Source organism: Armigeres subalbatus, chromosome 2 (genome assembly GCF_024139115.2).
Source record: "Armigeres subalbatus isolate Guangzhou_Male chromosome 2, GZ_Asu_2, whole genome shotgun sequence".
Taxonomy (NCBI): Eukaryota; Metazoa; Arthropoda; class Insecta; order Diptera; family Culicidae; genus Armigeres; species Armigeres subalbatus.
Window position 1 is genome coordinate 7,407,253 of NC_085140.1, and position 12,353 is coordinate 7,419,605.

Sequence of the window (12,353 nt, forward strand, 5' to 3'; positions counted from 1 at the left end):
AATTCATGAAAAAAATGTTACTTAGGAGCTTTTGAAAAGTTAAGCGAGATTTTTATTTCTTTCTTCAAACAAGAAGTATTCAAAAATCACAGCACAGAATCTCAAAAACTAGACAGAAAACGAAAATATGCGTTTGATATGTTGCTTTCAAGTTTAATGTTTTAACCAATCATAAGGTCTGGCATGCAACATCGCAAGCAAGGGGTTCCTGCCTATACTAACTTGTAGGCAAACTGCGAACTTTCGAGCACTGAGCATGTGCTTTCCCACCGTTTCCAATTTCAATCAAAGGGGGTGGTGGGTGGTACACCGAATCAGACTGAGCGGTTTGAATACAAACCGAATCAAAACAAACGTTGCGCTCTCTGGTCCACTCTCTTGATCATCCAGCTGTGTTTTCATTTTTTTGCAATGCGGAGGAACCGGCTAGCAAGCAGGTGGGTGGGAAAATATTTCTCTCTCGTTTCTGTTGTCTCCGGGTTTCTCTTTGTCGGTACGAGAAGATGAGCTTCGCAGATGCATCCTTGAGTGAGCGGAAGCTTCGATCATGTGGGTGGGCGCGGGAAATGAATGAAAAACCGACCCCACAAATTGCATTCTTATAACGGAACGCAGCATCGAGATTGGACTCAGTCGTCGTCTGCAATCCGTTCGGGAAATGTCGCGTGCGCGATTCGAGGCAGTTGTACTTCCAGATTGGTTTGGCGGTCATGTGGATCCTTGGCTTATTCTTTATCAATATTGAATGAAGAGCGGAAAGGTCAGTGATTCCTAGAAACGGTGCTGAATGGAAGGTAGAATTTCGTTTCTGCGAATGCTTGAACATGGAACGGGAAAGTGTCTGTTCGATGGCTTTCGTTTAAAGTGAAAGGATTTCCCGAAGAAACGGTTTATTCTGTGAGAGCAGCCGAAGGCAGTGAGAGCAGAGAAGATCGTCGTCCTGGCTAGAAAGGATACTCTGCGTGGGGTTATAAATAATAAAACGTAAACATAAATAAAGTGCGAAAGTGATGCTCGTTCGCCAGTCTCGAGCGGGACGTTATCCTGGAAGGGTAATTGTTGAATACACATTCATACGATTTCGAGTGTCTGTGGCGATAATATGTGAGCTTGAAATGGGACCCGGAAAACGTGCGGAATCCATTTATTGATAGCATTGTGTCTATGCTTGAGGGAAGAAGAAAGGAGTGATTGGGTGAGCCCAAGTGGGATAATCGGATTGCGAAGTGTTGTAAATTAGCAAATTTTACGATTTGTGTGCACTTTCACACTACAGTGGCAGGAAATTTATACTCTTTCGCGTGAGCTCCGAGTGTCGTGTGCTGAACGTGTAGTGCGAGTGGCCTGCCTGTAGAAGCGTGTAATTTTTGGCATTTTGGTCAGAAGATAAATTACCAGCTGCCAGGCTGACCCGACTCTAGTGAATGGGTGAGCCCTGAGCAGGGATATGAGGATGGCAAAGTTCACGATAGTCATTTGAAAGCGTGGTGCGACTGACGACGAGAATGTTTAATTTGGGAAAGAAAAGGGGGATTGTGCTCGGAAATATGAATGTTTGCGTTTCAAATTTTCCATCCATTGTAACCAGGGTTTGCCAACCGTGAAAAGTTGGGAATGTGCAAAATCGTTTTCATGAATTCCTCGTCGTGATATCGTCCGAGAAAAGCTTGGCTAACGGAGAGTGAGTAAGCGTGTGGCGGAAGCGCACAAAAAATAACACTCACGCGGTTCCACACAGCAGTGGTAGGATTGTCCCTTGAGGGCACTTACTGTGTAACCAACCAGAGCACGAACAGCAAACAGCTTCCCTTCGATGGAACATATTTAAACAAGCTACAATGTCGAGGATAATTAAAATACTGTTAACGACGCTGCTGGTTTGGAAATTGGGTAAGTAATTGTTGCTACAAATTGCCTTTAGACTTACTGAAATTAATTTTATCTGTAAATATATGAAAAAAATGCGCAATGCTTATAAAGATCGGGAAATTTTGATCGTTAAAACGTCGAATTTCTTGATTTTTTTTATTGTGGTATGATCAATGATGAACAACTAAATACAAAAGTGTGACAGAAGAAAGTACTCAAAAGAATGAAAAATCAAATATTATTAAAAGACATAACAAGTCATAGTAAGTAACGATTGAGGGTTTCAAAAAGTCTACGTTTGTCTACGAATGATGATGGTTATGCCAAGAGTCTACGCAGACTGTTTTTTGGAAAACTATTAATACAGCATCTGAACTAGAAGGTACAGGATTACAGGAGAAATTACTTGTCATAAGACGAGTTTATACAATCCCATTGAATTCCACCACTTAATTGTATCTTGACATATACATATACAAAATCTTATTGAAACCTTAAGAGGCTGACCAATTGAAATGTAGGAAAATCGTTCAGAACAAAATGAACATAATATAAAAAAAAATATTGAAAAAAAATCAGCTGCTGCTTTTAGGCTACACATTGAAAGCCATTGCAGCCAGCGGCAGTGTCGTGGATCGGCGTCGCGATATATTGCGTTAATTTCTTTGAAGTTTTTTTTTAGGGTTTTCTGAAATTTTAAGACTTTAACGTAAGGATATTTCGAATTTCTCCAGAAAAACCCATTAAATTTTACTGAAGTAATAATCTGCATTCCGGCCTCAAACTATCCTGGAGTATTAAGTATTAGCCGAATAATAAATATGCGTATCGTTGCTTCCGTTTTTGCCGGTCTCGGTAACAGTGACTTTCATTCACTGCCCGAGCCATCCCCAGAAAGGATATACGGCAAAGACGGATGCTTCGATAATTTAACTATTCTCAAATGGACCTCGCATACTTCAACACCTTTCAAACAAGTTATATTATAATTGATGTTATAGCCCCTGCTGTCCCCTTGTGGCGACCCTTGTCGAAATCTCAGAAGGTCAATTTTAAATGCAAACAAAATTCTTTGAGCTCCTGATGTACTTTCATAAAGTTTGATTAGTTGAATGCCCAGTCTCATTGTAATCGGTGTTATGGCCCTAGATCTCCCCAATCCGACCCCTGAATCCGGCCATGGTTAAAATTGAGACGGTGATGAGCAAATTAAAATTTTCAAACTCCTGATTTGTAAAGTTTGAGTAGCCACATGGCCATTTCTGCAAGCATATTTCATTGTAATTGATTTTGTAGCCCATACTATATCACTGTGGTCCCTGAATCCGGCCCTGAATGCAGTCAATCCTGCCCTACTCAGATAATGAAAACATTGGAATCGACTAGAAAGCTTTACAAATATATTTTTCAAATGGTTTGATGGTTGAAGTGAAGGTACCCCCAGGGGTACAGGTACCCCACGTTAAGAACCGCTGCATTATGGGTAGAAATTGTTCGATCTGTATGCATTTGTATAAGTGGCGCACACGATTAATTTTTCTTCCTATGTTTTGATGTTGACGATTGACCTATAATCTGTATTCAGAAATTTGTCCTGTTTACTATTTAGAAGAAAAACTCTTCTTTCACAAGCTACAATAGGCTCTCCATGATTCGATGTTCTACGACTCGATATCGACTAGTGGAAGCAAATGATGCCACACTAAAAATATTTACTCTATTATAACGATGATGAGGATATTGCAAAAGTCGTGATTGATCTAATAGATACCATGGGCTGAACTCCAGAACCTTTTGTGAGTACCATGAGGATCTCGTATTCAAGAAAATTGAGTTTGCATCTGGCGTCTATGCTTATTAAACTAGATTGGGTGTATGAGGACATTGGCAAATCCTTGATTGATTCGGTAGATACCATGGGCAGAACTACTCCAGAACGTTTTGAAGTACGTAGAGCATCTCGTATTCAAGAAAATTTGGGTTTGCATGACGCGTATATGACTATTGATCCTAATTGGGTGTACACCGACGATGAGAACATTGCCAAAGCCTGGATTGATCTGGTAGGTACCGTGGGCTGAATTCAAGAACGTTTCGGAGTACCTTGACCATCTCGTATTCCTTAAAATTAGTAACAAGCATAACGTTCAGGAAGGCTCAATTTGTCTGAGTGTTCAGAACTATCAAACAATGTGATGTAGAATTCAAACATGTCAGATTCATTTGCATGTTTTCAGAAGCGAGAAGGTTACGCATATCTAGGTCTTCAGAGTATAGTCAAACGTGGCCCTCGATATTTTTCTTGCAAAGCCAACATCCTGCTGAGTGGTTCTGCTGAAGAAAGTGGGGACCTATCTCTCTTCTGTGATTTTACATAGCCATTTAATAACTATTTAAACCTCAACACGAATTCAACGTTTCAAAATTACTCTGTGGTGAAGTTTTGAACGCAATCTCAGGTTTTGTCCGGAATTTGTATGAGGGCCCGCCACTGTGATCCGTCCTGAAAGGGTTAAGGGCTACGCCGATCGATAACATATTACAATGCAATATAATTTTTATCAAATACTACCAAGCATTGTAAAACGTCTCCTGTAACAGTAACAAAGCAGTTTTGAAAAGTAAATCATGACCTTCAAGACCGTTTTAAACTAAATTGGGATCCTGTTTTTGTGATCGTCATGCGAAAGCGAAAGCAAGTTCATTTTCAAGAGACCAAATGAAAATGAAGTGGACCTCCTTTACCTGCCACATTACAAGTGCTAATGATGCGAATATTTTGTTTTGAAATCTGAATTTCTAAACAATTTTGATAGATTTGAGTAAATTACTATGACTTGTCGATAAGATAACTATATTGATCCTGTGTTTTGAACTTAGGAGTAATAATCATAAGATAATGCAACTTGTTCACAATGGCATTTTCATCAATTTAGTGCTATATATTGTGTATAGTTTATATGGAAAAATATTTGGAGAAACATCTCAACCCGTATTTTACAGATAGAATCCATCATATACGATGAAGAACTTTGATACTCATTCAGGTCTTGCAGAATTAAATATAGAATATTATGCTGAAAACCGCGTGAAGATTAAAGTTCACCCGGCAAAATTATAAATATTTTACTGGTGTGTTGTAGTTATGGGTGAATTTATTACTTTGCTAGTGTAAGAGGGACATGCCCATCAAAATTGGATAGATCGAACTATAAGCTTAAAAATTATGGCACTAGTACCGCTAGGTGGATTAATCACGGTTTTTGTATTATGTATTGTTTAATTATAACTTTATGATTAGTATCGGTTCATACTAAAATAATATTTGTTCGTATGTCTTATGTCTCCATTTTACTTGTAAAAGTTGTCGCAGTTTTCCTTTCAACAGCCACTCGTTTCGATTAGATGAGACTGCGCATCGTGATGAAACTTGAAGAATAAGCAGTAGGAAGGGAAAACTAAAAAATAAAATATATGAAATGAGAAATGAGACTCAAGTTGTTAGAAGTGTAAATTGAGAAGTTTAACACCAGAAATGAGGAAATAATCTGAGAAAAAAGGAAGTGAAGAAAAATAAAAGTAGATTAAAGAAAAGATAAAATACAGGAATCTGTCTTTTTGCAGAAAAAAAACATGAGAGGAGTAATTAAAGAAGATAGAAGAAAGAAAAAAAATGAAAGAAAGAAGAGAGAATAATTGTAAAGAAGGAAGAAGGAAAAATGGAGATGAAGCAGGAAAAGGAAGGAGCGGAACGAAAAGAAAAAGTGCAGAGAAGAAGAAATAAGGAGCAGGAAAATAAGAAGAAATTAAGTAGAAGTAGAAGTGAGGGCTGGTCTGAAATTCGGCGGTGGCGTCACGCCGAAAGCCATTTTAGCTGCCGGCGGTGTGAATCGCGTGGCCATTTTTTATTACGTTTCTTTAAGATTTTCTTTTGATTTTTTTTTCGAGATATTTTCAAGACATTATCGGAAGAATCTTTTGAATTTCGCCTGAAAATCTGATGAACTTCTTTAAAAAATTCTTTAAGTTTTCCAAAATATTCATTTGGAAATTATTTTTGGATTTTCTACGAGAACTATACTTTGATGTTTCGAGAATTCTTTGGAATTACCAACAAAAGCTCTTTGGAATTCTTCGTTTGATAACTGTAATTCGATTACACTTCTATTGCATCTGACGTCAACTGACAATTTGTTTGACGTCTAGAATGCGTTGCAGTTATCGAATGGTATTCGATAACTGAAACGTAAACATGTTGCAGTTATCTGACGATTAGTGTATTATACATACTGCTTAACTTGTAATTTGGCCGAAAAAGTCGTTTTGCTTAATAGGTCCTTGTGCCGAACACACCGTTTGGCTAAAATCGTCTTTTGACAGGCCCAATGGGTCATTCTGCCAAATGTCAATTATTGATCGGATAACATGGTCAAAAATGTCCACCCGTTTGACCAAATGACATCTACGGCGAAATAGCCTTTTTGTCAAAAGACCATTGAATGAAATGTTGTTACTAGAGATGGGCGCTCCGCTCAGGAGCTGTTCCAAAGATTCGCTTCCTTACATTGAGCTGATGAGCCATGGATCTTTTTTAAAGAAGCCCAGCTCAACAGCTCACTTCAAATTGATGAAATCATTGTCTAACACGCGCCTAGAGAAACTCCCTCGAGCGTACGCACTCGAGTACGCGCACTGTTGTATTTTGTACAGCCCAAACGAAAATACCACGCTCGCGGTACACAACACAAGCGAGCTTGTATGAGCATTCCAGTCCAGTACCGCGCACGTGCTGATCGTTTATTATTTGCACCTCAAGCACCATCAAGCCAAGCGACAGCACCATCTAGCCAAGCAACAGAAACCATTTCTGCTGCAGAGAGGAATAAGAAATACACAAGCAAAAATAATCTAGCTTGCCGTCTATTTCTTAACCCATACCCACATACTCGGCGCTACGAACGGACACACAAAAGATACCTAGTAGTGCGGTAGCGAACGAACCGTACTAAGCAAAAGATCCGAAGATCCGAACAACTCTCTGTTCCGCTCATGTCGTCGTCCAGCTCGAAATTGCTGTGACATGGAAGCGAGAGTTGCGCCACCAGCTCAGATCCGTGCGACACGGATCTCGATCCGGATCAGTCGCGACCGATTCTAGCGAGCGAACCATGTGGTTCAAACGAATCGAACTGGGAGCTGTGTCTTGCACGGGGCGGATCTTTTACTTGCGACGGGTTTTCCCGCCAGCATACTGCTACATGTGCACTCGGTTTGTTTGTAGCAACGTGCTCTTTATTTTTTACTCTCTTGATTTTATTTCTCTTGCATTTCGGGAACCAATTCGCGAAGTCGAAGCAAATTCTGCTCTTCCCTCCTATGGGAAATCCCATTGCTATCTGTCAGAGTTTGAGTGAAACATGGCCGCCATCTCCTCCTCTCTGTTGCTCTACTGTAAAAACCCATAAAGAACTGTCATTGTTTGTGTGAAGAATTTTGCTTCGACTTCGCGAATATAGATGAATGGACTCGCTTGAATGAAAATGTCAACTACGGATGGTTAGAATTAGAAGGGTTAGAAGCGCGCGCAAACAAGGCATTGATTTACATTTTTCAAATTTTTGAACAATAATTAAAATAATAATAATAACAATTATGTTTTAATATATGTAGCGTAAAGAACTGAAGAGCTGATCCAAGGAGCTGACTCTTTTCAATGAGCTGAACGGATCAGATCCGCTGCAATGAGCTGTTTTGCCCATCTCTAGTTGTTATCTCTCTACTTTTAAAGTCGATACTGGCCTTTAAGCCAAAAGTCATCTAGCCAAATTCTATCAAGCCGAATTGATCGCACATCCGAAACTGTTATCAGGTCAAAAATGGTTTGTCCAAAACTGTAGTTTGACTAAAACTAAGGGACATTCGGCCGAACGAGTAATTTGGCAGTTAAAATTCGTTAGACCGAATAGATCATTTGGCCGAAAATGTCGTTTGGAAGGAATGGTCATTTGACAGAAAAAAATCATTTGGCCCGAAAATGTCCTTTCTGCAATACAACCATTTCGGCCAAACGGCATTTTTTGCCACATGACATAATCGACTTTTTTATCGCAGAAAATGCCATTTGGCCGAAATGGTAAAAAGGACATTTTTGGGCCAAATGGCTCTTTCTCCAAATGACAATTCTTAACAAATTACATTTTTGTTCAAATGATCTATTTGGTCAAACGACTTTTCTGGCCGAATGGCATTTTCAGTTAATTGCCCTTTTAGGGCAAACAAATTATTCGGTCAAATGATCAGTTCGGAGTTTCCACTAAAAAATTTACGGACTTCTTTAAATTTCAATCGGGGTGGAAAACTACAGATCAGCGGCGTGACATTTTGTCGGCGGCGGCGGCCAAACAATGTTGGCGGCGGCGCACTCCTCTAAGTAGAAGGAAGAGGGAAAGAAAGAAAGATGAAGATATTAGGGGAGATATGTATGAAATGCGCCAGCACCTTTTCTTGGTTTATAACCCATATTTAGTCTCAAAATCGAAGGCAGCTGAAGCTAAACAACGTGTGTATGCCGTCAAACGAAAAAACACAGTCAAAAATTTAAAAAAATGAAATATTATTTTGACCCATTCCAACGTAATTTTGGCATTTACGTCCTCAATGCTTTTTCTTAAGACACAAAAAAATATTTTCTCATCATTTCCATCAGTCTGAAACATTCACTAACTTAAATGATAGAGTCTACACAATTCTTGCGCAAAAGTTTGAAAATTTTGGTGAAAAATATTGGAATATTTTGATTATCATTTTTGGGTGGCGCATATTGCCCAGCATCGTTCATTTTGGATTGAAATTCTCAATTTTGGAATAAAATAGTTTTGTTGCAATATTGCTGGCTTTACATGGAAATTTTTGGACCATATAATGACTGATATGTTGGATTATTGATAAACACTTCGAAAATACATGTTTTCGGAGGAAATCACCATTAAATTAAGTGATTAGCTTAGGGGGCGCATATTGACTGCATCTCCCCTATTCATGGATGCACTGATAAGGAAGAAAGTAGAGGTAAAAAAGGTGAAGGGAAAAGGAACATGCAATAATGATGAAGGAAGAAGAAAAAACAAATAGAAAGCCAGAAAGATAAAAAGAATGAGAAGAGTGAAAGCTGTGGGAGAAAGAGGGAAGTAAAAGGAAAGAAATAAAAGAAGAAGAAAATCAAATAAATAGGGAAGAGAAAGGAAGAAGAAGAAGGAATAGTAGAGAGAATTGCTTCATCTAAAATATGTCGTAGGATATCTGTTCCATTAATAATAACGTGCTCCAATATCAATAACATTCGCAAAACAGGCAATTTAGGCTCAATTTGTGTCGTGCTTTGTTGTTAATGAGAAATAAAACAATTCGCGCACCAATTCTTTGTTTTCGAATGGTATTGATTTGGGTACATGGTATAAAAATTAAGCTTTAATCTAAGAGAATTATTTATGAAACTAGCTCTATTCGGTGATATCACATAACCCGAATAACAATGCCCATTTTGAAGCGAGCTCCTTCGCTCATATATTGACTTGAACCAGAGTGCAAAAGTAATTGCATAAAACGAACAGATTGAAAAATGATGACAGGAAATGAACTACGCACGGGAGCCGCACCTTCAACCCGTCCCTGTGCAAGTGGAAGAAATATTCATATGAAAATTCCTGCACCCTTCGTAGCTGTTACTGGAGAATTTTACAATAGTTTGCGTTGGTGCAGGTATTCAATCTGCGAAACGACCGTGGATTTACTACCCCTTTTTGCTTCATGTTTGCCAGTACGCCGGAAACAGCAGTTTTCTGTTCCATTTCGAACGCATCGCTAAGCTGATTTGAGAAAATGAACTGCATTCCTATGTCGATCTCTTGCACCATAAATTTCTCTACGGAAGTATTACTCAATATTCAACTTCATCATTCTAGGAGGGAGATTACAAAAATTAATCAACGTTTGCATATAGTTCGCCGCCACCACTACGTCATAGTCCAAAAATAATGGATGGGTTGGATGGTTGAAGAAAACGTTGACGCGTTGTTAGGGGCCGTACACTAATTACGTAAGCATTTTTTCCGGGTTTTTCAACCCCCCCTCCCCCCATGTAAGATTTCTCCCATACAAATCAATTTTTATTTATATGGAACATAAGAAATTGACCGACCCCCCCTCCCCCCATAAGTGCTTACGTAATTAGTGTACGACCCCTTATCCCATTCATAACAATTTGCTGTAAATCTGCTAGAGTGAGCTTGATTAACCCATCTGTATGGGAATGGTGAATCGTTCACAAAAGACTTGCTAAAAATCGAATAAAAATCAGATGGTAGTCGTGAAAATTAAACGTAGACCGAGAATTGTTGAAATGCAAGATGAAATCTTATATCTTGTAGGTTGCTAACCGTCAGAAAAAAACAGTTTACAAGAGAAACTATTCTACACACATTTTCTTATAACGTTTCCAGACTTTAATCGCTTATTTTTTTTCTTGTTTGCCGTAATTGTTGATAGTAATTTAGTTGTTTGTGAACTTTTTCTCTACCAACTGTTGAAGGGAAATCCTCCTAACCGTCTTCGTATTTCAATTTCATAAAGCTACAACATCGTCTTCTATGATCCACTTGCATGATTTATTCGAAGTAAAAAATGTAGTAGGGTAGGTGTGTAAATAATAATTCGATTGATTTTGTTTTTAAATAAAATAGTCTGTCTTATGTAATTTTAGTAGTGGTAAGCAGAAGTAAGCCAACCACCCTGCCCAATTATAGCTTTTAATCAAATAAAACTACTATTAAACTACATTTTTTGAAAATATATTATGAAAATATATATAAATATTTCCTCAAAGCATTAAGTTATTCAAGTTTTAGTCAAATGTTTTTACAAAATCTTTACAAATGCTTAGTTTCCGTGTTTGATCTTTGTAATTAGCGTCATAAATATCTTGGTTTCCGAGCAATACACATGTTGTAAATCAGTTTCTGATACCCATATACGACCAAATTTGGTTATATATGAGTTACTGCAACCAAATCAACGTTAATTGTGCTGCTGGGGTTTGATTGCGTGGAAGTTTCCGGGAGTGGTTTGGTTTGCTTTCCCTAAATGCACTCGCGTTTTCAAGAGCACCCCATTCAAAACGGGCGCTACGCACAACTATCATTTTTATTATTCCGGAATAATAAAAATGACAGTTATGCATAGCACCCGTTTTGAATGAGGTGCTCTTGAAAACACGAGTGCATTTAGTTTTGGGTTCCGGGAGGCTTGTCCTTAAGCAAAGAGCTCGCATTGCCAACTTTAAGTTAAACGGATGTGCAATAAGTGCTTTGATTGGAAGATTCAACTAAAATTTCTTCGTGGAAAAAATCCAATATCTACTATTGGAAGAAGATCTATTCTCTACAATTGTAAGATCTATTTTTTACTTCTACTTCGCCTTATAATAATGCCAGTAAAAGGAAGAAGAATATGCTATCTTGATTTTTTTAACATCCATTTAATTGTGATATATGTGACTTAAACATATATGGATGTGCATTGGCGACATTTGAGATTTGGCATTTGGTCAGTTTTGTTATCATGCGTTTTACCGCTTGACTAAGAACGACCTTGAATATTTCTAAACACGCTGTACGTACACCCACCCTATAGTTCTGTGATGCTTTCGTGCATGCTCGCTCTCGACCCGAAGCACTTCTTTACTCTATTTTAGATTGAAAAACTTTTCCCTCCAACCATCGAATCAACCAACGTCCCATCAGCCGCCCGCGACTTTTCCTTCTTCCACCCTCAACGATATGCTTTTCATTTATCTTGCAGACTACAGACAACGCCGCTCCGATCCGACAGAGGGGAGGTCTTCACCTATCTTTCCTATAAGGCAGCAACAGCCGGTAGGTTTCCGTTTCCTCCGGTCTGATTGGTGCCCTTCGTGAGACTGTTGCGGGTCGGAAGAAGAAATACCCAGATTAATCCACCTAGCGTTGGTGGCGCCTTTCTCGCGCATTATAAAAATTAGAAAAAGTCATAAGAGAGCTCTTTCAGGGAATAGATTTTTCTATTTTCATCAATTCTCCAATCGTCTCAGTTCAACAAATTGAAGTGTGTTGATAGTGTATATGTGCGCAAAAAGTCTTGCCAAATTTCAAACACTTATCCTCAACTAACTTGGTTGCAACAAGTTGCATTCGACGGGAAAACCCGTCGCATTGTTTCCTATTGAAAATTGGCCATATGGGACTATGGGATCAAAGGTTATGACCAAAATACATTTTCTTTATTTCCTATTAAAAATTGACCTGATTGGATTATGGGATCAGAAATTCTAACATTCGACGCAGAATCCTTTCTTAATATATTTTATCGAAATTTGGCCAGATTGGACCGTTCGTTATGACTAAAATACTAACTTTAAAACGCGAAAAGTAAAACTTAATTTTTGGCACTTC

General features: G+C 38.5%; 2 protein-coding genes across 2 annotated transcripts in view; one reads left to right on the forward strand and one right to left on the reverse strand.

Annotated features, from left to right (window-relative positions):
* Positions 1–12,353, reverse strand: part of LOC134217621 (protein henna) — a 78,536-nt gene that overhangs the window by 33,061 nt on the left and 33,122 nt on the right. The gene's annotated exons all lie outside the window — the stretch shown is intronic.
* LOC134217619 (uncharacterized) overlaps positions 647–12,353 on the forward strand; it is a 394,075-nt gene continuing 382,368 nt past the window's right edge. The window contains exon 1 of the mRNA XM_062696420.1: positions 647–1,890. Within this exon, the coding sequence (XP_062552404.1) occupies positions 1,839–1,890 (52 nt within the window). The 5' untranslated portion in view covers positions 647–1,838. The remainder of the gene's footprint in view (positions 1,891–12,353) is intronic.